Genomic DNA, 18,691 nt, shown 5'->3' on the forward strand with positions numbered 1-18,691 from the left:
GCACCCATGAGGTAACTCCTAGTATTAAGCTCATTTTGGAGATAAGAAAGCTTAAATCTGGAGCGTAGAGAGAAAGTACTACAGGTAGGGTACTTACCCTGTACATTGCCAAGCCAGATTCCATCCCCAGCTTCCCATATGATTCCCTGATCCCCACCAGGAGCGTTTTCTGAGCAGAGTCAGGAGAAAGCCCTGTGCATAGCCAGATATGGCCCCACCCCAACCCCCAACAACAACCAAAAATATGCAAACTTAAATACAAGTATTTTAAGTCAATTTATTTACTGGGTTTGAATTCACGGTGTCTGATTCTGATGCCACACTTTTTACTTTTAATCTCTCATACCAAGATGCAATTATTAAACAGGAACCTTGGTAGATAGAATCTACTGGAATCCCCTGCATCAAGAATACTCTACCTTTCTGACTTCTGTGAAACCCATCAGTTAGGAGACTAGAGTTCCACATTTCTTCTTTAATTTCCTCTCCCCAAAAAGCCAGTTTACCCAAGGCAGTTCCTTATCCTCTAAAGCCAGGAAAGAGATAAACAATAAATTTCTTCCCCAAAGAGATGGTATCTTTTAAGGTAGAATTTTTTGTTGCTATGTAGAAAATCCTACTCACTTGAACATCTAGGAAAAATAGCTGTTTCCTTCTCTAATAAATGGCAGTAGAGCTGTTCTATAAAAACAATCTATACATGTCATTTATTGCTCTATTAAAACTACAAACATCAAATATTGATTCCTCCCATATGGACCATAATATATACTCACTTTGAGAAAGGTTGCTGGGATTTCATTATGTTATTACCATGGGAATCTCTCTGACTTGCACTTAAGCTGAAGACAGCTGCTTCTTTGATGCATATCTTTTTATGGAGAACTGACAATTTTGTGTGTGGAAATATAATCCTGAACTATATATGAGTCTTAGCAAGCTTGAGGTATTTCTGTTTGAAAACCCCCCTATAAGAATTAAACATAAATCTATGGTCTGTATAATAGCCATGAAAATAACATTATATGGGCTATTTATGAGGAGGTTAAAAGACTAAAATTATGTCCACGATTATGCCACACCAAGCAAATCTGTACTCTCTTACCAGACTCATACTTTCACTTAAATCTGTGGACTGCTGAGTTTTCTGTTTTCCTTTCACGATATTTCATTTCTCATGATCTAACAATTTGAAAATTAAGAGTAAATGGTTTTTCTCTTATACCTAATGAGAAGACCAAATTTTTGGGGGGGAAGTTCTAGAGGCTTGGTTACAAACAGTAATATTAACTACCAGGCTATTTGGGGGACACTTTTCCATATAACCTTAAGTTAATTTTATAATAGCCCTGTTAGGTGAATGTTATGAATCATCAAGAAAATATTACATAATTTAACCCACTGTTAACAAATAGAGGAAAGACTTTCAATCCAGGATGCAAAATTAAGGTGAATTAATTTCTTTTTTTACTAATTGTCCAAGAGAGCTTATTAAAAACAAACCAAAAACAACCTTTCCACAATATGTATTTAGAATTAATCAAAAGTAGGGGCTGGAGCAATAGCACAGGGGGCAGGGCGTTTGCCTTGCACATGGCCAACACAGGTTCGATTCTCAGCATCCCATATGGTCCCCTGAGCACCGCCAGGGGTGATTCCTGAGTGCAGAGCCAGGAAGAAACCCCTGTGCATTGCCAGGTGTGACCCAAAAAGAAAAAAAAAAGAATTAATCAAAAGTAGCACACCAAATTGGATGGGATGTACTATAGAAGGAAGCCAATCTCAATTAACAAAATATAAACCCAGAAGGTTTAACCTGTAACAACATCTTAGTAATTTCTTATACAAGGACTTAGTGACTCCATCATGATATACAACAATCCTAGCTAATTTTCTTCTGAGAAAACATTTTTTCACCTTTATTTTAGCATATTATTGGTAATATGTAATACAAAATAAGTTATCAAGGCCTGCCATGAGGTCAGGCTTAAAGGATGGTTGGGAAAAGTGGAGACAATGGGGGAAAGAAGATGTAATGGTGGTGGGATTGCTATCAGAATATTAAATGCCTATAGTACATCATCATGATCAAATCTGTCAACTACATTGTTTAGATAAAATATAAGGGGGAAATTTAAAAAAAATAAATAATTAAAAATAGAATTACTAGAAAGTTCTTAACAAAATCTAGGAACATTGTTTATTTTTTTTCTGAACACATGTTTAAAAACTAAAGACTTAGAGGAACACATCTTAAAAATGATGTATCTCTAGAGCTTTCCTTAAGTATCTTAGATGAAGCACATTTTCCTAAAATTATATGAGCATTATTTGATTTATAAAAATAATTCTAACAGAATAGAAAAGCGGTTTAATAATTGATAATTTCTTGTGTTGGGATTGTTTTCTCTGAAGATATATTGTACCGTTATTGGTTTTCTTCACTTCAAAAATAGTCTCAATGTTATACTCAAAAACCTTATTCTCTGAAGGCTTCCAGAAGTATGTAGGAATTTTGATCAGCCTTTTCTAGCTGGGGATTGATGAGGTAGTACAGGGGCAAGGCAATTCCCAGCATCTCATATGTGCCTTCCTCCTCCCCTTTATCCCAAGTCTGCCAGGAGTGATCCCTGTATGCAGAGCCAGTAGTCAGCATTGAGCACAGCTGGGTGTGGCCTTAACTTCTAAAAGAAAGAGGAAAAAAAAACTATTTACCAATTTGAAATTTTAATTCTGGGAAGAGCCTGTCAAGCTACCCGTGGTGTATTCGATATGCCAAAAAGAGTAAAGATAGGTCTCATTTCCTTGACCCTGAAAGAGCCTCCAATCATTGTGAAAGACGAGTGAGGAGCGGCTGCTAATATCTCAGGGCTGGGAGGAATAGAGAAGCTATTGGTGCCCGCTCAAGTAAATCAATGAATAAGGGGATGACAGTGATACAGTGATACAGAATTCTGAGAAAAAGAATGTCAAGTCTTTTACCAGTTAAACGCACAAGATCCTTCATACCTAAAAACCTTGTCATTCCTCCTTCATTAATGCAGTTCTTTATTTCTCAATAAATGTTCTTGTTGCTGTACCTGAATATTATATCCTGTGCTAGTTCAGCTGTGTGCGGAATCCCTATTTACTTCATCTGTCCAAAGAGATTTTTATTGTTGTTTTTGTTTTAGGTCCATACCTGGTGGTGTCAGGACTTACTCCTGGCTCTGTATTCAGAAATAACTCCTCTCAGAGCTTGGGGGAGGCAATGTGGGGTGCCAGAGGTGGGCCAGATACAAGGCACACACTCTACCTTTTCTGCTGTCTGTCTGGCCCAGAGAGATTTTAACATTGAGAATGTTATCTATTGCTCATGTCCTGGCACTTCTTTTATGTGTGTATATATGATTTTTCTCTCATATTTTTCTAACAACTTAGAGCACACGAAATTTTATCACAGTACTAAAAATTTCCTTGATATTAAACATGTAAATAAATAGACTTTTAAAGCACCTCTTTTCATGACTTATTTTTTAACATTATTTAAACACCATGGTTTACAAATTTGTTTATAATACAGTTGTTTCTGGTATTCAGTGTTCTGACACCAAACCCACCACCAGAGTGACTTTCCCTCCCTCATTGTCCCCCATCCCCCACCCCCTCCCCAAGTCTGCCCTCTTACCAGGAACAAAATAATTTATTTGATATTGCTTGTTACAACAAAATGGCTAATGGAATTATCAAAATTTTTCAGTAAAAGAAAATTAATGAAAATTGTTGCATCTTACAGTGGGGTCATTGAACTCATTCTCTGAGGTTTTACTTAGCTGTGCGGTGCTTGTGGAAGCTTCTGTTATTGTTTTTATTCACGGAGCTTATTTGGCTTCTGTGCTTCTTTCCCAATCTAATTTGCTGTGTTCCTACTGCGCCGCCGTGAGTTGGGGAATTTGGAGGTGTCACTCCAGGAGCTCCAAGAACAGTAGAACTGGGCAGATGAGTTTCAGCAGCCTGCCTTGGTTTGCATCTCTTCTGAGATTCATTGTGAAGCTGGGTCAAGCTGTCAAGCTGGGTCATTGCTTACATGGTGGTGACTGTGGGATGTGGCTTCTGCAGTTTCCTGGCAGTAGGGGGATGGGAGAGTCAGGGGAGACTATCCACTGCCACTCCAAGAAGACACCAGAGTTTCACAGCTAGAACTTTTAAATAAAATTGTCAGTTACAGCAGAAAATAATGAAAAGTAAATCCAAACTACTTCCGGGTAAGCAGTGGTGAGGTATTTAAACATGCTGTATGGTACCCAAGATAGAGCTCACTGCTTCTTCTGCATACAGAGACCTCAGTTTCATCTCTTGTACCACTTGGTCCTCTGAGCATGGCAGGAGTGATCCCCAATCACTAACCATGAATAGTCTCTAAGCATACTGGGTATCACACACACACACACACACACACACACACACACACACACACAGAAAATGATGTCAATATTATTATATTTGCACAATAAGCTTTCTGTAACATGGAAGTCAAGAACAAACATGAATAAAACTAAACATTTTAGCTTCATATTTTGCATCTTTGGGCATTTTTACTACATTTAAAAATAGTTGACTTATTCTTTACATAGAAACACCCAAGTAAAGCCTTGACTACACAGTCAGGAGTGTATATTTCCAGCTGTGTTCTGCATATCTAGGCATTTTCAGTGTTTTCTACCACAAAATTCAAACATTCTACTACTAAAAACATTTCACTAAGGCTATTACAACTTGGTGAAAAAGAAACAAGCTATTTTTGTGAAAAGGCATTATTTTGAGCTCAATTTCTCTAATCACCTTTTTAAAATGCTTCTAGTTCTAGATAAGTCACAAGAATGTTATTTTCAAGAATATTTTTTCAGAACATTTCAGTTTTTCTACTATATTGTCAGAAATTTTTCATTTTACAAATGAATGAAAAAATTCATTTCAGATGTTTGTATGTTTGTATACATATATGTGTATTAGTACAAAGAAGTTATCTGTATCATATATTATATACCACTGTATCACTGTGTCACTGTCATCTCATTGCTCATCGATTTGCTCGGGTGGGCACCAGTAATGTCTCCATTGTGAGACTTGTCGTTACTGTTTTTGGCATATTGAATATGCCACAGCTAGCCTGCTTGGCTCTGACATACGGGTGGGATACTCTCGTAGCTTGTAGGGCTCTCTGGAAGGGACGGAGGAATCAAACCCGGGTTGGCTGCATGCAAGGCAAATGCTCTACCCACTGTGTTATTGCTCCAGTCCATTTGTATATTATACATAGTGTGCATATATATGTATATATACATACATATATACACAAAATGTAATGACAGTTAAATATACTATAATTAGCAGGTGTCATTTATTAAAATAAAAAATAAAATGGTCAGATTATGACTGTTTCCTTCAACTTATTCTAGTCAGTCTCCTGTGGTTCTGTAACAGAAACCTACCCCATAGTTATACTTCTTCTTTGCCAAATTACTGTCATATAGCCTAACTATGTGGAGTTCAGTCAAAAAGAGTTTTCCTTATGTTAATAATTATGTTGCCTGCAGGCTTTTTGATGCTGCATTCCCCATACAGAATAAAGACAGATTTCATAGAAATGTCATTAAAGCTGTTAACTACAGGAGCAAAAAATCAAAGAGACAATCAAAGTATGCAGTTTATTATCAATAAATGCAAATCATTTCAGAAATGGCTTGCATTTGAACACATTCAGAGCAGAGATCATCAGCAATGGAAGCTCAGCTGAAAGCAAGAGAGCTTTGTGGTGTCAATCCACGTGGATCATGAGATATAATTACTTAGATCCTGTGCTAGCTATTTTAAAATGGATTGAAGAATTATTTCCAGTTTTGCAAATGAATAAAGAGGTAAAATCATCCTCAAAATTTTGGCCTCCATTAAGGATACATGAATAATAGGTCACTACTTGAATGACAACACATGATATTTTTCTCAAATTCACTGTAACTTTAAATCAGAGAAATAGTTTGGGTGGCTAGTGATGATTTAGGAACAGCAGGACACACTTTACTACACAGTCATTTTAAGAAGACTTTAAATATTCAAATGTTCAACTATGTATTCTCTGACACTAACATTTGTCTTAATTTCAAACTTCCAGCTGAGAAAGATCAGAATAATGAGAAAAAGACAGCAGCTCCATTTAGTATTATGAAGACAGTGCCATGTCTTGATCTTTTGAAAGCTTTTTAATGGAAACTGTATATTCACATTTTTATTTGGGAAGGATTATTTAAGCTTTCAAGGTATTTTTAGAACCAGGTACTTGATAACCATAATTTTGATTTAAATCTGATTAATAAAAATATCAAATTACTTACAGTACAGAGATCTCAGGAAGGTGGTTGAATAGATGTTGGAGTGGAATGGTAAGATAAAGAAAAAAAATAACAAACAAAACAGCATACCAGTTTATATATATTATATGACTTCTTAATTGTTAGAAGTTATAAATCTTGTAAAATTTAAAATGTTTGGTGAATTAAACTAGATGAAATCGAATGTCTTTTATTTGTTCAGAATTCAGAAAGCAAATACAAAAGTCTTACAAATATCAGTGTTGGAAAAAGTATTTATTAAAAATTTGTTAATGTTTCTGTAAAATGAAATTGCTGCTCTATTTCCCATGATAAAATTATTTAGAATCACTGCAAGATTTGACAATACTAAATCACTAATTTTCAGAAACAAAAGAAGCTAGAGATTTTATAATATCTATTGAGAGCTGCTTTATAAATACCATGATGGAGACTGTGAACTTTATACCTCAAAACTGTACATATTAAATTCTTAAAATTATGCATTGGTGCCATAGGCTTAATTGATGGTGTATGTCTTTTGCCTAAAGCCCTAAGTTCGATCCTAGGCTCTGAATGTTCTCACAGCATCACTCCCATAACAACAATAGCAAAATATGGACATAATTTTGTGGGGCAGTTTTAATGTGAATAACCTTCCAATTGTTGTATTAGTTTTGGTTCATTAAGTGATGATATTCTTTCTCTCTTACACACATCATATACATAGCATCACACGCATACACACATCCTTTATTCAGTATAATTACATGTCATAATCACGCTTTATTTAAGAATCAGGTATCTTTAAATGCCATTTGGGGGAGTTATTATGCAATAATGTATCATTATAAAGTGCTCTGTTATGCCATAAATTTATATATATAGTCAGAAATTACTGTTCCCAGTGCAAATAGTGACATGTAATACATCTCATTTACTCCAACATGAGTATTTAATTTGTTCTTAGGTAAAGATGTTATAATGAATTTTCACTATACTGCAATATTGAAATTTTAAAAGGTGGTTGGTTAGGCTGACATTGATTGATGAGTTACTAGCATAGATTATGCATCTATTCTGAAATTTTCTATTCTTTGAAGAAGTAGATAATGTGAATATATACGGAGAGAAATCCGGTGCAGTTTGCCACAAAATTATCATCCAACTGAGGAGAACAGTGGGATTATTAAAGACATCTTGGAAATGATGAGTGGTTAAGCCCATTAAATTTCTTTACTGACATTCTAAAATCTAATAAAAAGGAAGGCTGAAGCTGTTATCTATATTGATTTCACATATAATTTCCATCACTGAATATTTTTAGTCTCTTTTTAAAATTTTCTCTTTCTATGTATATAAATATATAAGTAACATGAATGCATGTACATTTTGCTTAGATATGCTTTATATATATGGCTCTGAATAAATACCCATTTGCAGACATATAAATATATGTAAACATGCCTATCTCCACAATTAACATAAAACATAATATGTTAGCTATTACCCACACGTATAAGTTAGAGCTAGAATTTAAGAGGAAATATGTGGGAACTCATGAACTCAAATATATAGTCTGTTGCCAAGATTTAAAAGCGTAAGTGAAACACACAGTCTTGACACTATTAAGGAAAGCTGTAGAGAAGTATATCACATGTGCAGGAAGAGTTTTTGTCTGAATAATAAGAATATTTATTAGAATAGTGATTTTAAGCTATTTTACACCTGTGAATTGGCATCAGTAATCGGGACGGGTGTTAAATCACTGTCAGTTAAGCAGCAATAACTTTGTCATAATCCTGCAGGAAATTTCTGCAGACCCAGTACTAGTTCTTGGAGTAAGATTGAAAACCACTTATTAGACTATGAGATGTATATCTTTATATATATATATACATATACATATATATATGCTATAAATACTTGGTTTGGTGCTAATTAATTTTCAATGTATTTACTTGAAACAGCATAGAACTATATTTTAATTTTAATAAAATTATAATATCTAGCAATACAATCATATCAAAAACTATAATTTATAAACAAAAGTTAAAGTAGGAAAAATTTAGTACAATAATTTAGGTGCTTAAGGACCAGGTGGTGTTAAGGATTCAAGCCAGTAGCTGCTGTATACCTTATCCCTGGGCTCTCTCCAGTTCCTGCATTAAGGTTTTGGGGATAAAGAATTTGCCATTCTAATCCGAATCTTGAAACTATACAGCTTTAAACGCAAGTATTTTGGTTAAGTTATTGTAGACCTGTGCTAATTTCTTGGTTAAATAAGCTACTTATACTTGATTAAGTAAAGTAATATACAGCTTAATCTGATATGGTATGGGTATATGTTATATATATATTCTCTTTCACACTTTCTCTCTCTGATTATATGTATGCACATGTATGCACATATGTATATGCATGAAATGATGCATGTTTATCATTCATTCGGTACTTTTATATTAAAAATGGGTATTTTTATGAGCTATTCTCATTCGTGGACTGGAGTGATAGCACAGCAGGTAGGGCATTTGCCTTGCATGTGGCCAACTGGGGTTTGATTCCTCTGTCCCTCTCAGAGAGCCCGGCAATCTACCGAGAGTATCCCGCCCACATGGTGGAGCCTGGCAAACTACCCGTGGCATATTCGATATGCCAAAAACAGTAACAACAAATCTCACAATGGAGACATTACTGGTGCCTACTCAAGCAAATCAATGAACAACAGGATGACAGTGCTACAGTGCTACATTCTCATTCTTAAAATATTCAGTAGTTTAAAATGAATTTCAAGTTTGTTTGTAAGAGCTTGTTAACAATTACCTGTTCGAGTGAAAATCCAATTATATATCCTAATGAACTAGTGGAAAATATAAAGTACATAAAATGTATGCTTATTACATAAATATTTTATTTTCAAGTGAATGTGTCAGTATTAATGCCTCAAAAGTGCTTAACTTTATGGAACAAATTCTGAAAAAAATAATAATGTAGATACATTATGTTCAACACTAATCTAAGGATTGTGTCTTCAAGAATAATGTTAGCCAGGATTTTGTATACTGTTTGGTACTGGACGTTCAAATTAACACAGTTGTGTTGGAGGCCTAAAATTTATATCCCTTTAAACCTAGGTGGTATTTTACGCAAGAGAAAACCCACAGCATGTTTATGTTGAAGTTGTGATGATGGTGAAACTACTTATTTTAGATTATAACAACTAACAAAGTCATCACACCTACCATTTATCATGATTATATTTCTATTTGGATCTGTACTAATAATCACAATTTTTTTTAGTAAATCTGGAAACTTAAGGACTTTGTCGACTCATCTCACACCCAAACCTAACTTAACCTTGTGTTGTTCTATGTATCTGTGTATAGGTTTTAATGTTCTGTTTGTTGTGAAAATCATGTGTTGCAGGAAATTATTTGAACACAAGATGCTACTAAAGCTCCCACAGGGGTATTACATAAAACACTGCACTGTTGCCATTCTAAACTTAAAAAAAAAAATCTGAATCTCAAAACTATACAGCTTTAAACACAAGTATTTTGATTAAGTGATTGTAGACCTGTGCTAATTTCTTGATTGAATAACCTACTTATACTTGATTAAGTAAAGTAATAGTTATAATAGAAAATGGAGAGTTAAATTGAAAGACAAATACTGACGTTAATGTAAGCACCCAGAACTGATCAAGATTTTAAAATGCTGACTTAAATAAAGACAATGTGCTAAATTATCCATAGCTGCGCTGACTATTTGAATTATAACTAGAACCCTGATGTACATGTAGCCTAATTATATTTCCTCCTTTGTTCTGCAGTTATTAGCAATATACTGACAAAGTCACACTGTTGTAGTGGAAACTTTGCTATACCAAGAATTTAGATCGAGAATCCCAATCCTTTTCTGCCATTATCCTAATCACTTATACTCCTTAACCAGTTCCTTCGACTGTAAAATGAATAAGCAATTTAGATTAATATAAGTTCTCTGAGTCTGAAATGAAAGGATTCTAAAATTTCATTGCATTATATTTTATGCTTATACTCCCTCTTGTTCTCAAAAACAGTACACGTGCTCTAAATTCCTTGATCTATAAAAGACATAAGTTTATTTGTTTTGAGAAAGCGAACTCTCTTGGACAAATCAATTTCTTTCTTATACAGTGCAAGTTCCGGGGCCAGTTGAAAACCTGCAGGCCGTATCTGTCTCACCTACCTCAATTCTTCTGACCTGGGAAGCCCCTGCCTATGCAAATGGCCCAGTTCAAGGGTACAGATTGTTTTGTACTGAGGTGTCCACTGGAAAGGAACAGGTAAGAAAGCGAATGATCTCCAAGCTCTTGACACAGTCCAGCGCCCACATATTAATTAGATGGCTGATTAGTTTTAAGTACTTCTTCTTGGAAATGTTAAGTATCTTAATTGAATTCTGGTGGTAAGAGAGGCAAAGGACAATGAGATGAAGATAACATAAAGAATGCCAATTTTATATTTGAGTTGGTAAGAGACCTAGGCCAGTGTAACTGCATTCCTATTAACCTATCTGGTCTCAACAGACATTTACAGTTTTAGTCCTTATTGAACTTACAAATCCTTTTTGAGCTGAGTTGGAGTGATAGCACAACAGGTAGGGAGTTTGCCTTGCATGTGGCAGACCTGGGTTTGATTCCTCCGACCTGGGTTCAATTGCTCCATCCCTCTCGGAGAGCCCAGTAAGCTACCGAGAGTATCCTGCCCACATGGCAGAGCCTGGCAAGCTACCCATAGTGTATTAAATATGCCAAAAACAGTAACAATGAGTCTTACAATGGAGACGTTACTGGTGTCGGTGTCGACTTGAGCAAATCGATGAACAACGGGACGGCAGTGCATTGCTACAATGCATTCAATGCTACAATGCATTGAACTTAATACTCAGTGATTGCAACCTGATTATGTATGCATATATATGCATAAATATATATATATATATATGATTCCCTGTCCATCTCCTTCTCCTCAATGGGCCACATGTCACTTTCTAGGCTTTTATTCTGAAGGTAGCTCAACTGAAACTAGGCAATTTAAATTTTCAAGTAGGTAAGAGTAATTATTTTTGAAGCTTAGCAATTCTGTTTTGTGATATAAACATGACCAGTAATATTTTTACTTCTCTGTTATGAACGTTACATAAAAAATATGTATAGGCAAGTGTGTGGCTAAAAAGGATGGGCCAAGAGCTGTCTTTGGATTAGTAGGATTCACATAATGTGTTGTCAAATTTGCCAACCAAAATTTGTCCTCATCAAGAGATTCTTTCATTTTTATGATAGTCCTATTAAGAATTACTTTAGACCCCAGGTCTGTCTTATCATAAGAATTACTAAGAACAGCTTATATATGGTCAATCAATCATTCATTTCTTCGGTCTCCCTCCCTCTTTCTTTCCTCCCTTCCTCTCTTCCTGTCTTCCTCCCTTCCTCCCTTCCTGCCTTCCTTCTCCTTGTTGGTACTATGATATGCTATTTAGTGTTAAAATTTGCTTTTCTTTTCTATCCACTTTTTAAACGATTTTAGCTCTTCAATAATTCATTTCACCATCCCATCTAAATAGATTCAAATATCATATTACCCAAGATAGATGTGTTGAGGATCATTGTGGGGAGTTAAGTGAGTCTTCTAGAATGAGCTGCACTGATTTCTCAGTGACCTTCACCTCTTGTACCTCTTTTCTGCACCTGCAAAGTGCTAAAAACAGTTTCAAACAAGTTCCCAATATTTTGTGAGATAAAAGTTGTGGCAGAGTATCTGTCAGTTTCAAGAGTTGTGGTTATATTTCAGGAAGTGAAGGAGAAAATCTGTTGTTTCTTTGTGAAATATTATACTTAGAATACAGGAACAATTCTCTACTTTTCTTGGATTTACAAACTGCCTGTCAGGGTTTCATGTAGGTGGAATATCACAAACCTCTCACCGTACTGGGTGGTGTTAAACAAATTGAATTGAATGAGTATAAGAATAACATAATGCTATCTTAACTGGGAGTCTGCAGAGTGATATAGGCTTAATAGGGGAGTGTGTCACATGTTAGGTTGTACAACAGTTTATTAAAAGGCAAGAGTATAGTTTTGTGAAGTAAGACTCTAATATTCAACTCACTGATTGCACAGAGTAGCTATCATTTCTGCTTTTATATGCCTCCTGAATAATACTTCTGGCATTTTATGTCCCCAGAATATAGAGGTTGATGGACTGTCTTATAAACTGGAAGGCCTGAAAAAATTCACGGAATACAGTCTCCGATTTCTAGCTTATAATCGCTATGGGCCAGGAGTATCTACTGATGATATAACAGTGGTTACACTTTCTGATGGTAAGTAGCAGAGAGAAACTTGACTCAGATATTTATATAATATTAAAATAATACAGTGTGGTTACCATAGATTCTAGTTGCAAGATTTTCTAGCAAAAATTTTATTTGTGGCTTAGATTGCCATGTATTAGTACAAAATAGAAATGTGGCTAATCTATTCAACTGTTAAAGTGAAATTTATACTTATTTTCATAAAGACTCTGAGACAGAATACCTAAAAGGCAATTTAAAGGTGTTACTCAACTTATCAGTTACAAGGCAGGGGGGGGGTGGGGGGGCGGGATGGGAGGTGTATTGTGTGGGGTTTTTTTTTTTTTTTTTTGGTGGTGGGATATGAGCACTGGTGAAGGGATGGTTGTTTCAGCATTGTATATCTGAGACTTAGGCCTGAAAGCATTGTAATTTTCCACATGGTGATTCAATAAAATAAAATTCTTATAAAAAAATAAAAAAGGTGTTACTCATGTTACTCATGTTGAAAATTCACTTTTGTATTTTTATTTATTTCTATGATAAAAAACACATTTGTCTTGGTGTGTGAAATAGTTTACATTGGCCTGTTAGTAATTTTTTTCCTAAAGTAAAAATGTTTTAAAGTAAATAATAGAAATGTCTCCTTTGTCTACCTAATATTTCAAAAGAAATCCATGTTGAAGATATTAATACTGAATAAAAATACATGCTTTTAGTTTTACTAATAACTTACATAATAAAGATTAAGTATATTTTCTTAAATGCTAGAAATAAATGTAATAAATCTTAAGGAAGAGGACAAATTTGATAAAGCCATAGAAGAGGAAACTAAAGATGTAAGAGATGGAAGGTAAAGAAAATGTGTGGCAAACCCAAACAAAATGAAAATACAGCAGAGTACAAGATGTGGGGGTCAGTGAAAATTCAGGCAGGTGCAGAGAGGCAGAGATGGCTTCCATGAATATTAAAAAGGCAACAAGCAATCTCTTCCACAATGGTTTCCATGTTGGTATGTGTAATTCTATAAATTATTGATATTTTCAATTTAAAAAATTTTATTTAGCTTGTGATTCCTCGCCTGATCTTTCATTCTTTAATCTGAGAACGTATCTGAGTGGATATTCCACAGAATATTTGTGGAATGATAAAGGACATGTCAATTGCAAAGGACAGTGCAGGAAAGACAGAGGAGCGATGTTCATCCGTTATTTCAACTTAAAATAATTTTTACATGTGACACCATTTCAGTACCATTTCTATTGCCTTCTCATGTCTATCCATCTGAATCTGTTATTGAGGACAGAACAGAATACTTATTGGCAGAATAAATTACTTCACAACTTATAATTATAAAAATAAAAGGAAAACAAATGAAAATGAATATTTTACATAATTTATGCAAATTTAATTCACACTCTGAACTGAATGCTGTGGCCTTATCCTCCACTTTGGTTTTTAAATATCATAAGTGAGATAGATAGATTATTACTAATTAGTCTAAAAATTATCATCTGGAAATGTTGCGGCATTTTGGACTTAGACAATTGCTGTCACTAAGGAAAAGGATTTTATGACCCTAAACCAGCAAGAGTCTTTGGGCAAAGCTTACCAACTTCCCTGCATCAAATGGATTAGACAGGAGAAGGTATGGACTTCATGTCCTCTCCCTTGAGAGGGATCTATGAACTCATCTATATGCATCTTTATTATCAACTTATCTCTTTTCATGTTCAACAAAATAGCAACAAAACGACCCTGCATTTTTGTCTTTTATTCCCTCATTAGCAGATTCTGTTCTCACCACAGTTCAATCTTGTGTCTCCTGACACTGTTCTTGCTGAAGTTATACATCACACATGTATGTGTTTAATCATAATTCATAGTCACTGACTTCTTAATTCTCAGCCACAAAGCTTTCATCTCCTTGATTTTTTGATGGCATGGAAGGAAGATATTGTGAAAATAAAATGGTGAATCTGTAAAAGCAACTGAAATTTGAGCATGACATATATTTCAGTGTGTAAATAAATGCTACTTATGCCAATGTGCCTATTGCTATTTCTCATTATAGCTTGTGGTCCTTAAAATGACAAGGGGCATTATGTCTATCCCTGAAAATGTTTATTGTATGAACCAGGCAGCTTAGCCAAAACTATGCAAATATTTGTACATACAGACTTCTCTTTAGGTTGCCCCTAATTTAATATGTGATTCTGTCTAATATGTGATTATTACTAGATGTGTCTATGTTACAGAAAGCATTGGGTCAGCAGACTCACAAAAACTTATAGTGTAGCCATTGAAAATAGAATGAATACAAAACTAAAATACAATTTTTTTTCTAAATTTGATTTTATAGTGCTATGCTCAGCCCCACATTATTATTGGTTTACTATGATCACTTCTTTAAACTTCTGAAGTTATACATTGTGTGATCTAAGCAGCCTAATTTTTGGCATAGAATATCACTTTCTGGTTTGTTCCCAATCCACTGTCCTGTGAACTAGTTGATGTAGGTAGATCTCTAAACAAATTTATGAATCAATTAACATGTATAAGTGTTCACGGTAGCTTGTCCTGTGCTCCAAAGCAGAGGAATTCAATTTCATAGAAAATTTAACTATAGGAAAATGTTTCTTGTTGTTATCACTAATATTTATTGATAAGATAACTTATTGCTACAAGATTCTGATCTAAGTACCTAGCATTTAACCCTCACTATACTATAATTTCCTATACTTTATAAATGACAAAACCAAGATAGAAAGAGGTCACCAGAGGTAGCAGAATAGTCAGTTGACTTAAGCTGGTAAGAGATAGGATTCAGTGTGAGAAACAGACTTTCTTCCATTATGTCATAAATTCATCATATCAATTCCTTATCCTGTAAAGTTATTAATTATATTTAAAATTTTTCAATCCATATTGTATGCCTATGGGTTAATGCACTTGCTGAAGGGAAACAGTCAAGTATCTGCTTGTATGGGGATTAATTTATAAATATGGGAATGTGGTTTACGGTGCAGAGTAGCTCACAGAGTGTTCTCCCATGTACAAGGCAGTTTCAGAATGCCTGTGATTGGCTTTAATGAACCTATTGTAAATGATAAATTGCTCAATTCTGTGAAAAGAAAAACAATGAACTATTTTCTTCTCATTTACCTCATAAGGTAATAAAACAATTTGGAGAGGAAAAGGAAATCCCGGATAACTGTGGCTTCTACTTTCTTCATGGGATATCGAGTCCTGTTTTTGTTTACTTATATCTAAATTATTAATAGGAATGTTGATAGTAGGAAGAAAACAGTAGCAATCTATAAATAAAATTGCTCCAAAAAATTCTACTGTTTCCTTTGGCTCTGTAAGTTGAAAATGGCCAGTGTGCTTATATGTAAAGAGACAGATAAAATATATCAATAAGGATTTGGGGGATTTTACTACATTGGTTTCAGATTCATAGCATAGAAAATAATGCGCCTTAATTTTTGGACAATTGCAAAATGAGTGCATTTATTTTCTTATTATTTTTGGGCAAAGCGAGTTAAATGATATTTGTAAAATTAAATTAAATATTCAGTAGAGGACTACATATCAATTAGTGTAATACTTAAGGCAAAAGATGTAGAATAGGTCATATTTTCAATCTAAAGTTTAATTATATTAATTTAATATAAAATTCAAAAAATATATAATACTATTGTCACTGTCACCCCGTTGCTCATAAATTTGTTCAAGCAGGCACCAGTAACGTCTCTCATTGTGAGACTTATTGTTACTGTTTTTGGCATATCAAACCCACCATGGGTAGCTTGCCAGACTCTGCTGTGCAGACGAGATACTCTCAGTAGTTTGCCGGGCTCTCCAAGAGGGGTGGAGGAATCGAACATGGGTCGGTCGCATGTGCTACCGCTGTGCTATCGCTCCAGCCCATATAATACTATTAGTAATATTTTCTTTTTGATTCTTCCAAGACTTATACAATGGTGCCTGACATATATCAATTAGTGAATAATAGGCTTTGTATTACTCACATGACAAAATACTCATGCTTTAATATGGCAAATAGTTATAGCTAGTACTGGAAAGAAAATTGTATATATTCTTCCTTCTTCGATGAAGAAATGTAAGAATCAAAATATGGGCAAGAGATACAAAAACCTAGAAAATACACAAAGAAAATGAGCAGTTCCTTCCCAAATGGAACTGACGCAATGAATGGTATTTTATAACTTACTTGCTTAAGTGACACATGGCTTAAATACATATAGTTAAGAATAAATAAAGGTGGTTATCTTCTTTTCACTGGTTAAGAGATAAAGATTGCATCCAAGGGATAAACTGTATGAATGACCATTAGGATGGCATAGTCATTGTAAAATCATGTAGAACCTGTATTCACAGGATCTTAACGCTCTAGGAAATCTCCTATGTTTATTGGTTTCTATGGAATGGCTATTGTAAGAAAACTATCATTAAGAAATACCATTTGGTATCACAGTAGATAATCTCTTGCTTAACACTTTGGGGGACTCCCTAGGGGATGACTATACCCCCAATGGAGGAAAAAAATGGACAATGCAGTTCTTTTCATCTTTCCAGGAAAACTTAAAGTGCCCCCTAGATTAATCTACTTAGTCATTGTTTATGAACTGTGAAAAATACACATTTTCTCATTTTAGAGAAGATGGAAGTTTCTCTATTAGGACTTTGGCAGTAACATCTCACCTTTTAAAATTTCTTTTAGTGCCAAGTGCCCCACCTCAGAACGTGTCCCTGGAAGTTGTTAATTCAAGGGTAAGTTATTGAAATGTTTATAATTTTAATACCTAGACAGATCTCACGTTCACCAAAGTGGGGAGTGGTTTCTTCTCACAGAAAAACATTCTAAGACGGCCTTCTGAGTCCTTGATACTACATTTTCTACTCACCTTTAAAAATTGAAGTACTGATTTATTTCTAGTCCATTTGTTTTTATAAATGTTACAATAGTTAAAGGCTATTTCATCAGGAAATAAAGATGTCTGTTTTACCTATACTCAATTGTATAATAAGACATTAAGCACAAGGCAGAAAAATTGAATGCAGGAGCTGAAAAATAATTAAGACATCAGACCAAGAGAGAGCTGGTTTCCAGAAAAGTGAATGGCAATAGAGTGTTCCACCATCATCCTTATAAAAGTAGAGTTCTGATGAGGCGTATTTGGGAAGCAGTGTTACCCGTGATTAATGCCATACTAGCCCAAAAAAGTTGATGGTACTTTCAATGGGGTTATGCTAGTTGGGATGTAACTGAAGATGAGGAGTCAAATACCAGAAGTAACTTTTGGAGAAACATCTTATTTCAAATGTATCTCAGGGTTGAGAAGTCAAAGCCATGTGGAGCAAAATGAAGCAAAGCAAGCTGGATATGACTTGACTAGCGCATCATCTTCTGGTTGCTTCTAGCAGGGAAATTGGTGCATGGTCCCTGTGGCTCGGTGAATGATTGGCCCAACTGATTTCTGAGCTCTGGAAACGAGATGGGCCTTACAGAAAAGCATATTCTGAATTTTAATCTAGCTTTCTCTTTTAATAAACATGTACTCTGAGAACGATTTCCAACCTCAGCAAAAATAGTCTCTATATTCATATTAGTAAGAATGTTAATGCCTTCTTTATTGATTTTTTTTGTGAGGAATAGTAATATAACTTATGCAATGAACCTAACTTAGTGTCAGTCACTATTTCTTCACTTACTGTACAATTCCTTGCCATACTTTGCAAAATTTCTCTGGAGAAGCCATATTTTGTTGACTTCTATTTGATTTGTTTCTGTCAAACGAATTTCTTTTTGGAACTAATAAAATGTCTCTAAAATTGTTATTCTCATACTTTTAAGAACACTATTGAATAAGAACTTTAAGCAAATTTAAAATTAGGAGGGAGAAAAATAAGTGAATTTAGAGAGAAAAACAACCAGCTGAGTTAAAATAACCAGATATAAGCATCACCGTAAGAGACATTGC

At 34.6% G+C, this 18,691-nt stretch overlaps 1 protein-coding gene across 1 annotated transcript in view; it reads left to right on the forward strand.

The window, feature by feature from the left end:
* DCC (DCC netrin 1 receptor) overlaps positions 1 to 18,691 on the forward strand; it is a 1,194,095-nt gene that overhangs the window by 878,811 nt on the left and 296,593 nt on the right. Inside the window, exons 10-12 of the mRNA XM_055127868.1 lie at positions 10,526 to 10,674; positions 12,575 to 12,713; positions 17,431 to 17,480. Coding sequence (XP_054983843.1) covers positions 10,526 to 10,674; positions 12,575 to 12,713; positions 17,431 to 17,480 — 338 coding nt within the window. The remainder of the gene's footprint in view (positions 1 to 10,525; positions 10,675 to 12,574; positions 12,714 to 17,430; positions 17,481 to 18,691) is intronic.

This window comes from Sorex araneus, chromosome 2 (genome assembly GCF_027595985.1).
Source record: "Sorex araneus isolate mSorAra2 chromosome 2, mSorAra2.pri, whole genome shotgun sequence".
Lineage (NCBI taxonomy): Eukaryota > Metazoa > Chordata > Mammalia > Eulipotyphla > Soricidae > Sorex > Sorex araneus.